At 36.8% G+C, this 20,492-nt stretch overlaps 1 protein-coding gene across 3 annotated transcripts in view; it reads left to right on the top strand.

Annotated features, from left to right (window-relative positions):
* Nucleotides 1-20,492, top strand: part of FOXN3 (forkhead box N3) — a 166,710-nt gene that overhangs the window by 74,438 nt on the left and 71,780 nt on the right. For all 3 annotated transcript variants that reach the window (XM_063290212.1, XM_063290211.1, XM_063290210.1), the window contains exon 4: nt 5,795-5,859. In XM_063290212.1, coding sequence (XP_063146282.1) covers nt 5,795-5,859 — 65 coding nt within the window. The remainder of the gene's footprint in view (nt 1-5,794; nt 5,860-20,492) is intronic.

The following is a 20,492-nucleotide window of genomic DNA, read 5'->3' as shown; positions in this document are numbered from 1 at the left end:
TGAGATCCAGCAATGTGTTTGATTGTGGAAATCTGTGTACTTGGATTTCTCAAAAACAACATTAGATATTTTAGCAGCTCTAGGGTGTGATGGAATGTGAGGGTGACCTTGGGGAACAGAGGGAAGAGATGCTGTGAAGGGAACAGTCAGATGAAAGGAAGTCCACAAAAGGGTAACAGTCTAAAGAAGCAGCTTAGGAAAGACCTGCCCTGACCACTCAATGATAAATAGGGAGGGCGGGAGATTTGTACTTTCAGACTTGCAAGATTCTGTTAATGCAGCCTTACAATAAAGTAGAAATAGTTAACCTAATCATGTTTCCTCTCTGGGTTACCTGGAAGGGCTGACAAGGGTAACTAAGATTTTTTAATCATTTGCCAACTTGACAATTATTTTAGGAAAAAATTAAAAGTAAAATAGATGATACATCAAGTTAAATTTACATGAAAAGAATTTATGTTGAGTTAGGAGCACTTTCCAAGGCCTGGCATCCTTTTGTTCCACCCAGTTTATGCCCCCACCCCCAGAAAAAGGGTGGGAGGTATGTTTAAAGTATTAAGAAATTGTTAACCACACAGGGTTGGCTTTTTTTTTTTTTACAGTTTATTAAAATAGTAACACATTCTAATCTAAATTCATTTAAGCACTTTTAAATACTGTTGGCATCAAACATGTCCTTTAATCTATCCCATTGAAAATATAGATTTGGTCCGTCCCTGAATGTCTTGGTGTAAGTGCAGTAAAATATTAAAATACCATTTTAATTAGTCCAGTTACTTTCCTATTTCTTCTGTCCTTGACTTGTAAAGAATACTGCTAGCTGTTGCTAGGTAACACCTAATTGTGATATTAACTGCCAGCAGTTGTCAGAAGGAATAGTAAATTCTTTTATCTCATTAATAAAAATTACTGAAGTGATTGCAGTACATAAATATTCCATTTTAATTCAAAAATTATAATGCTGCAATATAGCTTGGCTTGCTATTAGACTTTTTAAAGAAATTCTGCTAAAGAGCTCTCTCTTGGCTTAAATGTTAGCAACTTTTTATTGCACTGTGTTGAAGACTATCTTTTGATACTCACAATGATTAATCATGCATAAATATATACAAACATCCTGTAAGAATAGCATTTATCAGATGTAGTTACAGTATGTCATTTCTGATTGCCACTTGCCAGTGTGATGATGAACAATCCATTCCACCCATACTGGAACGGCCTTGGAACGGTAACTGCTCTTCCCAGAAATCATAACAGCCCTGTAAATACCCAGGAAGCACTTTTACATACAGGATGTAGGTGTGACTGCGCAGTTTTTCTCTCTGACTTTTATGCCACTTAATGTCACTTGAGAAGATCTCCAAAATTCTAGGGACAGATTTTCACGGAATAAAATTGGGAAACAAAGGATAGTAATAAACACTCTAAGGTGTTTTTTGCTCTTTGGATCTTTGGCCAGAGAAGATCCAAAGAGCCAAAAATTTGGGGTTGATATTGCATTGAGAAACCAGATGCGCAGAGCAAGGTCAAATCCCCCTCACCCGGGTCTCAGTACCAGAACAAGTCTTCATCTCTAAGTAGGCTTTAGTATCAAACTGTAGCTTGTTAAGGGAGGCACAAACTAGGAAACTACTTTCTGATGTAGTAAGAAACTTACCTGTTCTGAGAAGTATCTGATTATTTAGCTGCTTGTGCTTGCAGGAGAAACCAAACATGTTTGTTTCCAACATTTTTAGACCTTCTCCCTTAGTTTGTTTTGTAAATGTGGCACTTTTGAAGTTGCACTTCCTGTGATATTAGTATTGAAAAGTTATTTGGATATGCTGTTAGGATCTGACAAGAATTGCTTTATTCATTAGACTTGCTAAATGTCAGCTTTTGACATTTTTGTTCTCATAACTGTGAAACATTAGAAATTTCATCACTGTGGAAGAACTTGAAGATCTCCAGGTAAAGAGGGGCAGAGTGTAACCTTCTTAGAAAGACGTTAGTTGTTCCTGATAGCTCATCCTTCCTCCAAGCCAAATAAAGACCTGTTATATACATGTGCTGCCAATATAGTAGTTACTCTTAACATTTTTGGGTGGCCTGAGTCAAGTATGCCAGCCCTTTAACTCACAAAGAGCCGTGTTCACATTTTTTCCCGGAGTGAATATGCTAGCTGCCTTCAAATGAAAGTTAAAGAATTATGTGAATTAAGCATTGAGTTTAGCATTTTCAACTCTCTGAACAGTAACAGTTGAAAATCTTGTTCTGGTTATTAAGGCCATCCTTAGACTTTAGTAAAGAGTATGCTTTATTTCCAGCACAATTAAATATGTCACCTCAGCTAATTTTCCAGAGTGTGAAATATTTTAAAAATCTTGATAGAGACAGATCAAATTGTGAGGATCCATTTTTGATGGGTTAAAACCATTTAAAGTTTTTTCTTTGGCCAATTCATAGTTGTCTGAACATAAAAATTGATATTAAATCCCAAATAGAAACAAATAACAATGGCAAGGCTAAATTGAAGCTTATGTACATGAGACCTCTGTGCTATAAATATTAGCTTTAGCCTTGAATGTTGCAAGACCCCCGCTGTTGGCATGTGCATCTTTTCTAGCATAATTAGTCAAGGAGTAGCAATTTCAGTCCTTTAGCTTTTCCTTTGAGGGAAAAAAAATAGATTTTTATTCTTACCCTCCCCCCATATGTGGTAAGAGTATGTCTTTTATCCTTTTGAAATATCTTCATTTTCAAAACAATGCTTCTGTATCTGCTGCTTTCCTGTAAAACCTCATTTTTTGGAGATTTCTGAAAATAAAATAGACTGAAGAGGATTTTGAACAGCCCTTAGCTGTTGCATCTAGTGGTCTGCTTCATTTATCCTAATTTCCTTGGTTCTAGTATTACTTGCACCTGCAAAAGAAAGCCAGAAAAGAACTGTAGCAGTTTGTGTTTAAAACACTTTGGTCTCTTCTTTAAACAAACTGTACCTTGCATTAGATAAAATTTGTCTGCTTGTATAGTGTTTGAGACAACAACAACACTTGAACTTTTTTTACTGGAAACAACGCTAAGCCTCCCTTATCAACTTGTTTCTCTTCCTCATTTTTTCAGTTCTCTTTCTCTCAAACATCCTCCAGACTGAACTCCTTGTATCTTATTTCTTTGCCTATCCCTCCTAGCTTTCCACTGCCAACATGATCTTCCTGAAACTTGCATTTCCAGGCAGATCCAAGAACTTCCATTATCTCCATAGCTGGCCTATCTGAAAAAAATAAATAAAGCTTTGACACAAAACTAGTTTAGCTTTCCCCAGTGTATTGTGTAGGAGAGGAATTTAAGGAAAAAGAAGCTTAACTTTGCCTATTTAAGACAGTTTCCCATTAAGCTACCCCACAGATTATGTTGTATAGAATCTGGGGCTGTATGATACGCCTGCTTGTTATGAAATAGCTGAGACCCAGTTAAAAAACCAAAACTGTTTGTTAATTGGAATCCATAAACACAAGAAACATGACGTTGTATGTAGCAAAGTATATGCATTAGTTTTTCTTCAAGATAAGCTTTCTGACAACAGACTGGATCCTCATGAACCCCCAAAACCAAACTCATTTCCCAAGAGTTAGATTTTTCCTCTAGCCCCAAAATACTTTCCCCATCTAAAGAACAAAGAATCCTCCCTGACCTTCTTTGCCAGTCCGTCGATTTTCAAGTATCTATCTGTAATATTAAATAAGGCTAATTATGACCCTGCTATATATTACTATATTAGTGTCCCTTATATCAGTGAATATACTGTTTGCATCTTAAAACTGCAATAATAGCCGCCCAGAGTCCCCCCATAGGGGAGAGATGGGCAGTGAATAAACTAGATAGATAGATAGATAGATAGATAGATAGATAGATAGATAGATAGATAGATAGATAGATAGATAGATAGATAGATAGATAGTATCTGCATCAGGGCCTCCAAATCAAAGCAACTATTTGGTGAATCCAGAATGATACCACCCTGAGAATGCAAATCTGATCCTTAAGAGGGAGTGTAACCCCATCCAGAAGAGGCATATCTCCTGAAGTCCCACACCTGGAATCATCTCTTTTTATCTGTGTTTAATTTTGGCTTATTTTCCCACTTCTAGCTCTTTATGGCCTTGGAGATGTCCAGCCTTAGCTTGCAAAAAATATATAGTTAAGTACCCTTAGCATATTGACAATAACTAGCTTTAAATTTGCAAATCATCTTGTCTACAGGCTTCATATAGATATGTATAGATACTAACTAAAACAGGAATAAAAATAGAGGCTTGTGGAACCCCTTTCAAGACAATTCCTTGGAGAGGGCTTGAACAGAAGTCTCTGAATACTACTTTCTAATACAAGCTGTACTGATATGGACAGAACTCATCAAAACAATTATTTTAACCTATATGTCAGCCCTTCCAAGGTAGACAAGATCAGGAAACAGACTCCACAGGAAACTTAGAACTATACTGAGAATCTTGCAAGCCTGATTACCTCCCTTCCCTCTTATATTCTAGTGAATGAGGGAATTGTCTGCCTCTTCCAGATACATACTATCTTGTTTCCCAGGATTTAGGGAACATTTCAGCCCTCTATGCTTATGTAACGGTTCTTGCATGTTTTCCTCAAGGTTATCTCCTTGACTGTCTACTTCGTAGCTAAACACTTGAACAGTGTATTGGTTACTGGTAAGTTTATGGATGCAGTTGAGAGTGCTGTTTTGACCTATTAACCCTTATGCCATGGCACCAACATATTCATAGAATTGGTTTCTCTGCATAGCAGTGGCTCGTCCACTTTGTCCATTGTGGACCTCCCACCAACATCTTTTAATGGGCCTTGCATGGAGAAGTTGAAGAGGACCGGGACCTGCTAAGCAATATTAAGGAATGTTCTTCCCCTTGAGATAAGACTGGTGCTCTTATTGTTGGCCTTCTGGAAGTTTTTAAAGACAGAGTTGTTCCAGAGAGCCCTTTTTTTGGTTGCTTGTATTTTATTGGCTTTTATGTTTTATTCTAGTTTTATTTTATCTACAATTTTCAGACCACGTATATCCCAAAATGTTAAAATTATATTTCCATCCCAAAATGTTCCTATTCTGGCAAGATGTTTCTGTTGTCATATATCTATCAAGGGCATTTCCTGTTCTGCTACCCATAAGTCTTTATATGATTTATATATTTGACCTGATCACATACACAGAAGTTAGCTTATTGATAGTTTGCTTGGACTGGATACTTGCATTTGGTAGTATACTGATGTTCTACATGCATGTTTAAACTTCATAAAGATTAGAACAGCCTGTCTGCTGTTTATAAGAGTGGTAGTTGTCCTGGAGTAAAATAAAATGGTATATCTGCTTCAGGATTGTAGCTTTTACAATCCTTTTTAGAATTGTCTCAAAGCATATGAGAATGTAAAATGGCTCTTTAGAATTAAATTTAATGCATGCTTTACTACATTATGAATGTTATTTAAGAAATAATACATGTTAAATATTTTGTTTCCAGTTTCATTTTCTTAAATATGCGTGGGTAGACACTGGGTTCTGTTTTTTTTCTTTTGCAAATAGAATACTGTATAATTGATAAAATATTTTTTTTATAAAGAAATAATAATACTGTTCAAAAGGTAAATGTTATTTTCTTAATTAATCAAAAATAATGCCACAGTTTATAAAATGTATAAAATATATGATTAGGCAATTTGTAAACCGCCAAATTTAAATGATTGTTTTTTACAGCGTTTCCCCCCCCCCCTTTTTTTTTTTTTTTAACTTTAGCACATCCAGTCCACCCATTTGGCCAGGAAGCACCTTTATTAAGAGAAATGGAGCTCTTCTGCAAGGTAGGTCACAGATTCCTTGTCATAATAATTGTCATAATTTTCACATCTGTTTCAGGAGAAAAGCTTAAATCAGTGCTTATTGAAATATTTTATCCTTTTCCAATATCTAAATTCATTTGTAGTATACTTATAAGCTCAACTTGGTTTATCATAAAATAATTTAATATGCTACGAATGCAGCTCTCCAATCCATGCCTCACAGCATGGTACCTTTCAACTTGTGTTTGTTTGTCTGTTTATTAGTCACATTTACAGTATATAGCCATCCATCTCACACAAGGTGACTCTGGGTGGCAACAATTAAATAAAACAGCAAATAAATAAAAAGCTATCATTATAAAAGGATAAAAAGTAATTATGAAAACAAGAATATTATCATAAAAATTGATTTTGTTGATGAAATTGATTGTGTTGATTTTCTTGAGGAGTAATATAGTTCTGCTTCTATATCAGTGGAAAAATACTTCTTGCAGTAGTTGTGTGACAGCTGTATCTCAGAAGCCAAAATAAAGTGGTCAATATGCAAGATGCAATTACTTTTTCTATTATAATTATGAATATTTTTCTCCAGTTGAGTACTGGAGACCGGTGTAGTTGTTCAGTAGTTAAGGAATGCTTGCTAGGGGTGATAGTTCTCTTTATATTTGTCAGTCTTCATTTTTCTGCTTGAGTTGATATTAACTAGTTTTTATGGAGCTGTAACTTAGAAATTAGATCTGATATAACATGAAAGAGTTTTACTTTTTTATTGTTGCATGCCAGTTTTGAATCTTTGAGGGTTATATGATCAAAATAATCTTATTTGAATTTAATTGTCAATAATGAAAATGGCTATAATTCTGTGTAATTTGAATGTATCAATTAAGTGGAAATCTATTTATCTTTTGATAACTCTTGGGGAAGTAGTGAGTATCCAAAATCTCTCATCCAGTTGCTACTGCTTCATTCATGTTCAGAACATAGATTAAGGCTAATTTTCTACATTCTTGAATACATTTTAATTTCTGCTTTGATCATGTTGGCTAAAAATGTCACTGTGTGTCATTTTAGAGGTTTGTAACTTTAGATGACAGAATACATCATGAGAACCACATTACTTGACTGAATGGATACCAAACTAAAAGTGATAGCACTACAACTTGCTCAAAATAGAAAAAAAAAGACCCCAAGTATTTTAGTAATTATGATCAATAACTAATGAAAAATACTGCTACTATTTGAAGAGATATTAAGGATTCTGCTATCCAGGTCCTGGCAGAGAAGGACATCTTATACTTGAAACTTTTCAGATTTACTAGGACTGTAATCCTTTACATGCTTATTTGGGAATATATTAACCCAGAGGAAATATGGATATGATTATGATTTATCTGTGTATTTGTTCATGTACCTGTGCATTATCATTCATGTTTTTCATCTAGAGTTTCCCTTTAAAAGAAGGGGGGGGTTATAAAATATTAACAATGTATTCCTTATCCAATATAGTTATGATCTGAATGGGTAGAAAATAGTTCTAGGAGGAAGAAAGGATGTCACAGCATGGCAAGATAGAAAAGTGAATAAAATAGTGTTGTTGGTGCTGCCTGTTTCTGATTATTAGGAAAAGGTGTATGATAAAAGGTATTTCCTGTGAAATTTTGTAGGACATAGGCTTCTGTGATTGTAGAACAGCATGGAAAGAGCCTGTAGGTGAAAACAAGAGAAAAAACTAAAATATATAGAATTGTATCTAATTATACAACATCTCAATTAAACCTTTTAGGACATGGCATTTTAATAAGTCAGAATTTTAAATTCAGCAATGGAGATATTAGTATTCTTATTACTAAACATAAATAGAAGTGCCTTTATACATTTATTTACCTATATTTGAATAGTAAAATGTTACTAGTTGACTGACTATTCATTGCAAGCTTGAATGAATAGTTCTTATCTAAACAGCTATACAAGTAAGAAACAGAAAGATTGTTTTGGGGTAATTCAGACTCTTTTACAAATTACAGTTAATTCTGTTTTTTATTTGAGCTACTGACTATATTTAGATGTAAATTTTAAGATATATTTTTGTATGCATGAAAAATCATGTCAGTGCAAAAAATCAACAAAACATAAAGATAATTGACACATTGTAGACATAGCTTGATCAGTCCATCTCAATTGACTACTTGTATTTATTTCATTGTGCTTTACCCAGGTTGATTGTAACTAGGGGGATGATGTGCACAGAATATTCAGATTTCTCAATAAAGGTTGTAGAAGAGAAATGTAATGATGTTTCCATGTTGATTACATACCTGCCATCAAATATGAGGATTTTAAATAACAAAACAGGTTGTAATTCATAAATAATATATAATAATAATATATAACATTTTCATTATTACCATCAACATTGCAAAATGTTTATTCAACTGGTTCCTTTTTTAATTGGTTTTGACTGCTCCAGATAATCTATAGCTTCACCATTTTGATTGTAGCAACTGTACTGTATATATGATTAGCTTTCTATTACCTTACTTGCACTATCATTATTTGTGAAAGTAATAATAAATGTTTAATTGGATACAGTGTATCTTAAAACCCTTGGTCCTATAATTCTCCTTTTATTGAGACTTTTCAACAAAAACCTCTGGGTGCATAACTGGTTGCCTTTTAGCTTCCCCCCCCCCATTCAACTCTACATAAACAAATTCACAGAAATATCTTTCATTCCTATTTTTATAGCAGATGCAGATTGCTTTAATTTGTTAATAATGAATTATTAATTTGGCAAACATACTCAAGGAGGAATATCATTGAAACTCTATGTGCAATCCTAATAACCCTTGAATGATTATAACCTAAATAATGCTAACTTTTCTGTGTAGCTGAATACTTCTAATTTCTGGAGTGTAATAGTATTGTCAGGATGTTAATTGCTAAATAGAACATGAAGTGTGTTTTTTTAATCAAAATATAGTATTACTACATTAACTAAATGCTCAAGATTTTGCAATCCTGACTTCAACAATACAAAGAATGAGAACTTCCAGTTACACTAGCTAGATTCAGAAGAGACAAAGGCATCCAAGATCAAATTGCTAACATCTGATTGTTTGTTGAATAGGCCAAGGCATTCCAAAAAGATTTCTATTTTTGCTTTACTAATTATATTAAGATTCTTATTCTTGTAGACCACAATAAACCATGGATAGTCCTTAAAAACATGGGTATATTGGATTACCTCATTTGCCTTTTGAAGAATTTGTATAGCATCTAGGATGCAACAGTTAGAATGGAGTATGGAGCAACTAATTAGTTGAAAATTGAGAAAAGGGTGTGCCAGGGTGGCTGGGAGGGGTTATGCAGTCAGTCTGGATGCCTGGCAACAAGTCCATAGAGTTTTCTTTATTGTCACACTTTTATGCAGATTACCTCATGAGAAATGCTGAACTACTGTATATAAAATAGAAAATGGAATTAAAATTGCTGGGAGAAACATCAGCAACCTCAGATAGGCCAGTTATACCATCATGGTTTTTTTTTTCAGTTCTAATTTATCACAGTGAAAACTGGATAGTCAGAAAAGCTGAATGAAAGGTGAAATTGATGCCCATCAATTGTGGTGCTGGAGATGATTGAGAATCTCTTAGCCTGCAAGACCAAATCACTCAGTGCTAGGTGAAAGTGAAACAAGACTGCTCATTGCAAATCCTAATAATAAAGCTTTAATATTTTGGACAGATAATGCAAAGGTAAGAGTCAATGGAGAAGACTCTAGTGCTTGGAAAAGTCAAAGAAAATTGAAAAAGAAGCTGAACAAGAGAACAAGGTAGCTAGATACTATCATTGATAACATAAGCATAAGTTTATGAGAATGCAAAGAAGCAATTACTGCAGACAGTCCTAGTGAAATTATGTCTCTTGGGTCATGAAAAGTTGGAAGTGACTGATGAACAAGAGTGAATTTATGGTGGCCTTTAACATTGCTCCTTCCACAGATTTGCTGATCCCCCAGATTTTTCATTCCTTGAGCTATGATCTATATGGCTACCCATCTTAAAACACAATTCTGGGAAGCTCACAGCAACAATAAATCCAAACTTTAAAAACCATAAAAACACCACCAAAACTGTCGCCTCAGTCATCCCCTTAGGATGCCCCAACAACCAGCCCAAAATCCTCACTGTACCCCAGCATCTGGGTAAAAATCCAAGTCTTGATGGCCTTGTGGAAGGCTAAAAGGGTGGGGGCCTGCCTGATCATTGGGGGGAAGGGAATTCCATAAGGTAGGGTTAGCCACAGCAGAGGCATGCTTCTGAGGTCCCACTAGATGTCAACATTTCAGGAGTAGGAACTTGGAGCATGCCTACCCTATCTGATCTGGTAGGACAGGCAGATAATCTCGGGGAGAGGTGGTCCTGCAGATAACCTGGTTTCGTGCCATGTAGGGCTTTAAAGATGATAACCAGCACCTTGAACGGCACCCAGAAGGAAACTGGGAGCCAGTGCAGCTTGTGCTACAGAGGTGTAACGTGGGCAAACCTAGAAGTGCCCAACACTGTGCACCAGTGCATTCTGAATGAGTTGTAGCTTTCAGATGGTTTCCAAGGATAGCCCCATGTAAAGTGCAATGCAATAATCCAGCTGGGAAGTGACTAAGACATGAGTGACTGTGAGCAAGACCTCCTGATGATAGTATACTGATGATACCGCACCTGTGCCATCAAATGACCTCACCCAGCAGTTTCATGTAGATGTCAAAGAGGAGAGACCCACACTGCAGGGGCCTAGGGCTCAACCTCTTCCCCCACCCCCCCACTGACTGGAACTAGGTCCAGAGAAAGGAGGAGAACCATTGCAAAATAATGCTCTCACTTCCAATCTCCACAGCTGGCCCAGAAGGATACTATGGTTGATGGCATCAGAAGTGACTGAGAGATCCAGGAGAGCCAGGATGGTTGTACCACCCCTGTCCTGACCCCTGTCCAGAGGTCATCCATGACTGCAACCAATGCTGTGTCAAGTACTATACCCCAGCCAGATTGAAAAGGGTCCAGACAATCCACTTCAGGGTCCTCTGAAGCTGAGTACTATCCACCTTCTCAACAACCTTCTCCACAAAGGGGAAGTTGGAGACTAGACAAAAGTTGTCTAACAGGTTGGGTCTAAAGGTGGTCTCTTGAGAAGGGGGCACATCATTGCCTCCTTTAAGGCAGGTGGTACCACCCCCTCCTTCAAAGAGGCATTAACCACTGCTTGGACCCAACCACATGCCACCTCCCAGGAGGCTTTAACCAACCAGGAGGGGCATGGGTCCAGAACATAGGGCCCAAGCTCATTTCCTCAGGATCAACCAGCTCAAACTCCTCCCAGGGCTCAGACATGTCTCATTCACTTCCAAAGGGTCTGCCCAGCCAGAGTCCAACTCCAAGTGATGTCAAGTGACTTTGTCTGACTGATTATTATAATTTTATCCCACCTTTTTTATATGTAACTCAAGGCAGCGAACATACCTAATACTTTTGCTTCCTATTTTCCCCACAACAACCAGCCTGTGAGGGAGGTTGGGCTGAGAGAGTGACTGGCCTAAAGTCACCCAGCTGGCTTTCATGCCTGAGGGAGGCCTAGAACTCACAGTCTCCTAGGCCAGCACCTTCATCAGCCAAAACAAGGCCACTGGGTAGCTATCTGCAGATGCAATAGGGATTGAAAAATAAGTATGCTTCTCCACCCTTATCGTCAGAAGGTAAGTCCTAATATAGGTTCTTATCTGTGCTTGGTCGACTTCACTGTTTGTCTCCTCCAGCAATGCTGTAGGCATCTCTTTTCAATCTGTATTAACCCTAGAGAGCAAAGGTGAAAACAGAGTGGTATGAGACTGGGGTGGTTTATAGCAGCAGCATTTTCAGTTTCCTGGAAGGTTGAGACAAAAGAGTGGACTGCCATAAGAACGTGGACTCTGTGCTTGTCTCTGTTCATGCTGAAAACCAGGAGAATGCAAGGCAGCCTGCAATGCTGGCATTTATTGAATTTGCAGCATTTCAGAATTAGTTGCTACTTATCAAATTGATAACATAGCTACTTTGAGTATGGGAAAAATATTTTTAGTACGTTGCAGAAATTTAACTAGAGTTTTGTTTGTGCATCAGATGAATGGTGTATTTGCTGTTAAATTCCTCAGGGCAAAGTTTACCATTTGTTTACTTAGCCTTGACAACTGATGGGAGTGGTACAGTACCTCAGGGTAGTTCAGAGTGCAGTACGAATGTTAGGCTGGGTGTGTTTGTGCTACAGTAAACTGAGCTCCTATATGAAGTGTACAGCAAAAAAAAGTGTACCTCGAAAAGTAAGTTTTTCTGATGACAGTGTTCTCTCATCCTCTACATGCCCATCCTCTCAGAAGTAGTAATCTAAAGGGGACACAAGACAACTAACAAAAATGATATGCTTAGATCATGGGAAAGAGGAAATAATAGTGTTGTCTATAGAAACTGAATGTGGTATTTTGATCCAGCTACCTCCATACCCACATAGTTATAGCTTAACACCCATACATTGTTAAGCTATTTTATCTAAACAATTTCAATTTAATATGGGATTGTTTGGTTGTGGTTGTTGTTGTTGTTGTTGTTATATTTAGAACCTAAGTGCAGAACAGAACTAAAGGAATATCAGTTGAATTAAAATATACAAAAATACAAAGTAGACACACAACCTAGTCAGCTCTGACTTTAAGGGAACAGTGGAATGCCCAACAAGTAACCGCTTTACCATAAAAAGAATAAATAAACTAGGCCCAACTACTAAGCTAGTAACAATATATAACTAATTCAGTCAAGTAAAATTGACCAATGTAGAATATTAAAAGCCACAGAAGCCTGTTACCGGCAGCAGTCCAGAAGACACAAGTCCCCAGTCAGAGGAGTACCCCTATTTCTCATGTGCTCATCTTCCCAGTTCCCCTTGGAGCATGTTCATTTTTCATTATCAATCATTCCAAGTGTTCTCTTTGTTACCATGGGGGAGTCATGACTACAGTGATCCATGTGGTTTTTGTCTGTGCTGTCTTCTTTTGCATTTGCACCCATCAATGTGCTGAGAACCAAAGGGTTCTCAAACTTTCTCACCTTTTTTCTAACCCCCTCCACCCCGAGCTTGTATGGGCCAACTTTTCAGACACTTTTAATTTGATGTTGATGTTAACTTCACTGTGGTTGAACTGTTTTTGAGTTAACCTTGTTATGTTTTGGTAAATTACTAACACCAGCTGCAGCTTCCACTTTTGACAAAACAAAATGCTGTTAGTTGAAATTACTTGTAGGTTATTCTTTGCTGCTGTTCCAAAAAAGGAGGGACAGGAAAGTTCAAGAGTTGAAGATTCATGTGCATAATGTTTAATTATGGTTTAGCACTGCTTGCAAATCTTGCCCTTGTATATAGAGAGCCAGACAAATTAGACCTATAAAAACATAGGTCTACAGACATTTAAGAACTGCTTTACACATCAAGTTGCAAGTTGAAAAATCTGGCATTCCTCATCCTAAACATTTGTGCTGGCACAAGTAACTGTAACATCATATGATATGATTTGGTACATTTGATCTTAGTTACAGTATCAAACTATTCTATGTTCTATTTGTAAGACTTCTAAGAAAACAATGCAATGTTGTATTTGATGTTTGTTGTTTTTTTAAAAAAAATAGAGGTCCATATATGTTACACCTATATTTGAAAGCGTGGACAAGAATGTAAGATATTGACATCCTCTGTCAATTAACCGGGATGGATAATTTGTTGGGAATTTAAGAGTGGCCCTATTTCCTTTCTAATGAATCAGATTTGTTAAGTGTTTTTAGTGACACCCTAAGCCCCCCCCCCCCAAAAGCATTTCCTTCTGGGTAAGGAATCTTTTCTGTCTTCTCATTTATCTACATTTGTTCATACACCAGAACTATCAAACCAATTAGTATAAATTGAACTTGTGATTGTTTTTCATTAAAGGAAGTATTATTTTGTATTTGTATATTTTAGAATAGTAATTTCTTAGTAACAGAGTTTATATTTAGATCATCTTCACCCAAGCTCATTTTTTCAAGTATGTTGGGCTGTATCCTGAACTAAGGATTATGGGATTTTAGTCCAACACATCAGGAATGCCAGGTTTATTAGATTTATTTCATTGTTTAGGAACACAAGGTGGCATACAATGGTGCTTAAAAGTTTGTGAACCTGTTTGAATTTTCAATATTTCTGCATAAATATGACCTTAAATATGACGGGAACGTTTAGTTGCAGTTATTGCTGCCCAGTGGGGGGGGGCACTTACTGAAAGCAAAGGCTCACATATTTTTGCCACACACAAATACGCAGCTTTGAATCATTTTCCTCAGTAAATAAATGAACAAACATAATACTTTTAACTCATTTGTTTCATTGCGTTTCTTTATCTAGTGTTAGGACTTGGGTGGAGAACAAATCGCACAGGTTCACAATCTTTAAGCACTACTGTACATAGTGCTCCCCACCCCCCATTTTGGTTGGGAAAAACTGTTTTAGATTATTAAGAATTCAGTCAGGCAGCTTCTGCCATGCATGAGGGATGCAACCTGAAAGGAAATAAATCACAATTGAAAGACTCCTGTTGGAAAAGAAAACGTAAATGAGGACTACATTTTAATAGTTTGCTAATACTTTAAGGTATTACTTGTTTGGTAGATGTGCTATAATTACAAGCTAAAACAATTGTATACATGTGCATTTACATGTGCCTGTTATGGAATTTACAGCTGCCTGAAATGTATCAGAAACCCAAGCATTTAAGACTTTAAAAAAGCTTCAGAATGTTGTCTTGGCTACTAAATATTGCAGTATTTACTTAGAAGCAAGATGACCTGACATTAAAATAGTCCACACCGAAAAAGGTAGGCCCAATCCAAACTGCATAAAAAACTGACAGAAACCTCTATGAAATGCCTTTCTTCCCCACTTTATTAACCCACTCTACCCTCCTCCTCTCCTCTACAGATTATAACTTCAATTACTTGTAACAGTTCATAATTAAAAGATAGTACAGGTAGTCCTCAGTTAATGACTGCCGTGTTTAGCAACTGTTTGAATTTATGACGGTGCTGAAAAAGTAGTTTTATGACTGGTCCTCAAACTTATGACAGTCACAGTGTCTCTGTGGTCACATGATCACAATTCAGGCGCTTCACAGCCTCTGTGCATGGACAATGGATGCAGTGTCCTGCAGTCACATAATTGCCATTTGTGAGCTTCACAGCCAGCTTCTGATAAGCCAAGTCAATGAAGAAGCCGGCAGTAAGTCGCAAGTTGAAAGTCGCAGTCATGTGATGTTGCGCTTAACGACTGTGGGTGATTCGCTTAACAACCACAGCGGAACTGATGCCATAAGTTAGGCATAGTCACATGATGTTTCACTTAGCAACCACATTGCTCAGTGAGACTTCCGGGGGAGGTATGGCAAACTATCACATCTCCAAGAGATGTCGACTGTAGCAAAGACCAAAGAATTGGGAATAAATGGCAAAAAGCTAAATAAGATTTGATCCAAGAAAGTTATAAATTATTTAAGGGACCAGACAAATTTGGAATATTAGGACTTTTACTATAAGATTTTTGGAAATAATTATATAAATAAACAGCTTTCATGGGAACTTAATTGTTTTGTCTACCCTAAGTTATAACAGAGATTTGAGACTTTATGATTTCAGAAATTTGACACTAGAGGGGACTAAAGATTCCAGGCAGAAAAGGAAAGGAGGGGAAAATACTGTGTTGCTTAGCGATGGAGTTGCCAGTCCCAATTGTAGTTGTTAAGTGAGGACTACTTCTATTGGAGAAATACTGCTATTATAGCAAATTAGGCTACCAAATAAAATAGACTGCTTTTAGAGTTATAACACCCAATTCCAAATAGGATGTATCTCAATATTTTCCTTTTCTCAGAAAGATAATATCCAAGGCTTCTGAGATTTGTGTGTGTAGGGGGGTATTATTATATTTTGATATTAAGTGCCCCTGTGCATGGCTCGAGGGACAAAAATGCAGCTGGTTTGATGAAGATTAACAGGCATACTACTGATTAGTGTTTAAATGGGAGACCTCCTGGCAAATGTACAACACTTCTGTAATGGGGGAAATATATAATTTAGATCTACTAAATAATAAATTACACTCCAGTAATCACCGTTGACTTGGTTTACATATTATGTAAGTTTTGGCTATTTATGCATCATCTCAAACAGAGAAAGGAATCATTCAAAAAGAGGTTGGAAGTTTGCATAATACTTACATATACATACAGAATTAATCATGGTTACTTAATTAGAAATGCTATACATCTCACCACAGTGGAGAAGATTCCTTACCTTTAAGCTAACTTTAGTTTGACAATCACATAGAAGTCACCTTCAAATAGAGAATTGCCCTGTGGCAGCCCTACAAAGGTGGGTGAGGACTGTCTTTTATAAAGTCAGTCTCGTGGCTACACACTACCATGTGCACTTTCAGGCAGCTAAATCTTGTAGTTCAGTGTGATTTCCAAAATGAAAATAGAGTGATTGGAATTTATATTTTAAGTGGAATACAGTTACCCTATGATTCCCTTTGCAAACATAACATTTATTAAAATCCTAAATTTGGTTTTATAGTAGTTTAATTGTTATGGCTTCTTCCCAAAACTCCTGGAATTGGGTTCTGGTGAGGATACCAAGAATTCTGTTACAGATCTACAACCATCTCTCAAAATTACAAGTGCTGATACTGAGGGGAAACTGAGGGGAAAAAGTAACTTGGTATACACTGGTAACGTGATACATCTTAGAAACTGAAATGGCTAAAATCTCACAGAAAGAAGTTTTCATGGATGCCTTTCTAATGAATGCTTTAGCACTTGCTCTGTTGGAAAAGATGCTATCTTTGCCTCTCAGTAGCTTGTTACCTATGCTCTTCTTCTTACCTGCTAAGGTCAATATAGTCTGGATAGAATATTAGTTATCTTCCTAGAAAGAATCAAGCTATGGACTGACATCCAAATGCTGTATTTGCTACCATAAAGTGTGATCAAATAAAATTCCCATTAATTCTTAATCTAAGATTGGGAGGTAGATTTTTGTTTTGTTTTGTTGTTTTGTATTTTTAGGTCACTGCTTTCTTGAGCCTTTGTTTCTCTGATCCAAGAACTCTTTTCCATGACCCTTTTTTCAGGCTCTGTGACTTAAAAGTCATGAAGTGTGTATAAACATGTTGAAGCATGCCATTTTTATAATAATGTAATAGTGAGCAAGAAGTCTGTGTAAACATTACAAAACAAATAGATCACATTGCACACCAGAAGTACCAGTCTTCTTGATAGAATTGTTTTTCCTTGTGGAACGGCTGTGGAAATGCTATATTTTGCACCCAGATATCTGTCTGCTTCTGCATTAGAAATGTGATTTACGCTTTGCTGTGAAAATTGTGATGAAGTCTTTCCATGACAAAGGAGGAAAAAGACAAGAGAATGAGAGATAAAAGATAAGAGGGAGAAGTGGTGGTGGTATGCAAAACATTTCATTGTCTGTGTTTTGTACCTTCTTCTCCAAAAATGTATATATTTAGGGAAATATCAGAAGCTTTTATTTCCATTTTTAACCGTCTTATCACGTAAGGTGATATGTTAAAGATTGATTGATTACATACCATCAAGTCATTGTTGACTCTTAGCAGCCACATAGATAGATTTTCTCCATGTTCTCTGTTAAAGAGTTTTTGTCTTAATTGTAGTTTATTGAAAGAAGTCAGCTTCACACCCTGGTTTATGAAGCGGACTTATTTCAATAAACTTTAATAATTGGAAGCTTATTGCTTGGATGTAACATTGTTTGAACAGAAGTCAAATTTTCCTTCATTCACCTTGAAAAAGGAAAGCAAATGGATATACGGACCTGAGGCTTGCGTTTGTAATAAGAAACCATTATATGTGAATCCTGTATTTTCCAAGTCAAAACTACTTATGAGAATGCTCCTTTCATACATTTTCAGCTCTTTAGGGATTTAGGGAAAACTACAGATGAAATGCAAGGGACGCGGTGGCGCTGCGGGTTAAACCGCTGAGCTGTCGATCGGAAGGTCGGCGGTTCGAAACCGCGCGGCGGGGTGAGCTCCCGTTGCTCGTCCCAGCTTCTGCACACCAAGCAGTTCGAAAACATGCAAATGTGAGTAGATTAATTGGTACCGCTTCGGCGGGAAGGTAACGGCGTTCCGTGAGTCATGCTGGCCACATGACCCGGAAGTGTCTATGACAACGCCGGCTCCAAGGCTTTGAAACGGAGATGAGCACCGCCCCCTAGAGTCGGACACGACTGGACTTTACGTCAAGGGAAACCTTTACCTTTACCTACAGATGAAATGCAGCTCACGTGTTGTTGACTGTTGCTTTTTTAGGATTGAGAGGAGACCGATACAATTTGAGGAATCAAAATACAATTGGGTAACAAGGTGTTTATGCATGGGACAAATAGGAAAGATAGATCAGCAGATGAGGCTGTTGGGGAGACAAGATTCTTCTGTTCTCTTTTCTCTTATAGGAATTGTTATGCTGGAATGTATGACCACTGTGATACTTTCCAACCTTTATATCAAGGTGGGTTATGTTAAGGTGAAATACCACAATTACTTTTTATATGATTATACATTTTGTTGTTTTATTTATTTTATAGATAAATTTGTAGACTCGCAGTTTACAAACAACTTAATGACTACAAACAAAATATGACTTAATTTTAAAAAACAAAACAAGGACTGACAGTTAACTAAATAACTGTGCAGTCCTTGGTGCTCTCTGAGCCTTGTTGTTTTCTTGGACGTTTCATTGCCAGACTAGGCAACATCTTCAGTGCGAAGAGGGAGTGGGCCTGAGAGCAAGATGTTGCCTAGTCTGGCAATGAACCAGGCTCAGAGAGCACCAAGGACTTTACAATTCAGCCCTGAGCTACAAATATTCACTTCAATTGGTAACTAAATAACTACTAGGCACTGAAGCAAACTATAGTTAGCAAACCCTAACTATCAAAGTGAAGTTAGTGGGTTTTTAATGTTTTGCAGCTTGGCTGATTTGGAAACTTTGATTTCAAATTATTTGCATGATTTTTAAAACAATTCATGTGTGATGATTGAATGAAAGAATAACACTGTATTCATGCATCATCTATGTAAGTTTAATTTTTAAATTAAGATAGTTGTTCAAGGAAAGAGATTACTGCAGGATTTCTAGGTCCTGGGCTTTAAAACTTAACAGCTCAAAGGCCCCCAGAATTGAACTGTATTTCAATTTATGTATTTTATAATCTGTATTTTATATTTATAATGATTTATAAGTGTCCTGCATATACCTGTGGGGGGTATGTTTCTGTCAGAAAGTGAACATGTGTAGGGATAGAATCAATAAAGAATTAGTTTAAGGTAGACTTAGACCTGGCATCTTGGCTAAGCCTGGAATATCAGCCCTTCTTTTGCATACCAGCATGTTGCTGTAAAGGGTTTCCCTTTTATTAGGAAGGCAGCAGAATTGCATTTACTGGATTTGCTGAGTTCTTTCAAATAGGAGCAAGCTTTCTAGATTATGCTGTACATTTTATGTAATGATGAGTACATTAGGATTATTAGGCATCAAAGTCTGGATGCTTATCTAATAAACTGATAATTAAATACAGCCTAACAATTAATGTTTGAGCTGGACATGAAGAGTAGCTTTGAAACCTTTTTAATTTAATTACAACATCTGTCGCAAAAGTCAACCGCATTCTAGTAATCTGTGATTTTGCCTGTTTGTGTTTACTCCTGTGTTCAGCTTCACTTACTAATTAGAGTGAATGAATTTTGTTCCCCCTCTCACACTTTTTGTCTCTTTTCCCCTCCACCTGCCCCACTGTCTTTCCAAATTAAATTTTAGCTGCTTGGCTGCAGGATTGAGCTGTCTGTGTCAAAGTGACCTGCACAACAGTGGGAAATGAAATAGACCATTACGTTTATCCAGCATTACTAAGATACTTGGGGCTTGGGTTGCTCCCTGGTGAAAGGAAAGCAATGCCATAATACGATAGTATGCTTATGTGCATATGTTTGTAGTGAATGGCAGAGAAGTTACCGCAAGGCTAAAAACAGATACAGCGTTCATGTGGAATTACCTCCTGATATTTCTTTGCTGCAAAATACAGGTTAAAAATATATTCTCTAAATTGTGTAGTTTTAATCTAAGGATGAGTTTTAGAAAAGCCAGGAGGAAGGAAATCTACAAAGGACTGTCAGCTTAGTTAACTTTTTTTAAAGGTATGAGAGATACAAAAACTATATAAAACATATTTATGTAATTTCCCTTTTTGTCTTTCTGTGCATGCTATGCGTTTAAATGTGGAAATAATAAAACATAATAGAAAAGCAAACAGCATCATAACTACCAAGGGAACAGAGAGAATAACAATTGATTAGACTAAAACCATCAGCCAATTGTTGGAAAATAATCAGCCCAGACTGCATTAACAAGATGGAAGGTTAGTGATCTGATGCCAGTCTTTGTGGACCAACTTTTCCCATTGGTGCCTTCCAGCTGTGTTTCAATTACAATTCCCAGAATTGCCAAGCATATGCAG

Source organism: Candoia aspera, chromosome 1 (assembly GCF_035149785.1).
Source record: "Candoia aspera isolate rCanAsp1 chromosome 1, rCanAsp1.hap2, whole genome shotgun sequence".
Taxonomy (NCBI): domain Eukaryota; kingdom Metazoa; phylum Chordata; class Lepidosauria; order Squamata; family Boidae; genus Candoia; species Candoia aspera.
The sequence above is the reverse complement of the archived record's forward strand: the minus strand, read 5'-3'. Positions and strand labels throughout refer to the sequence as shown.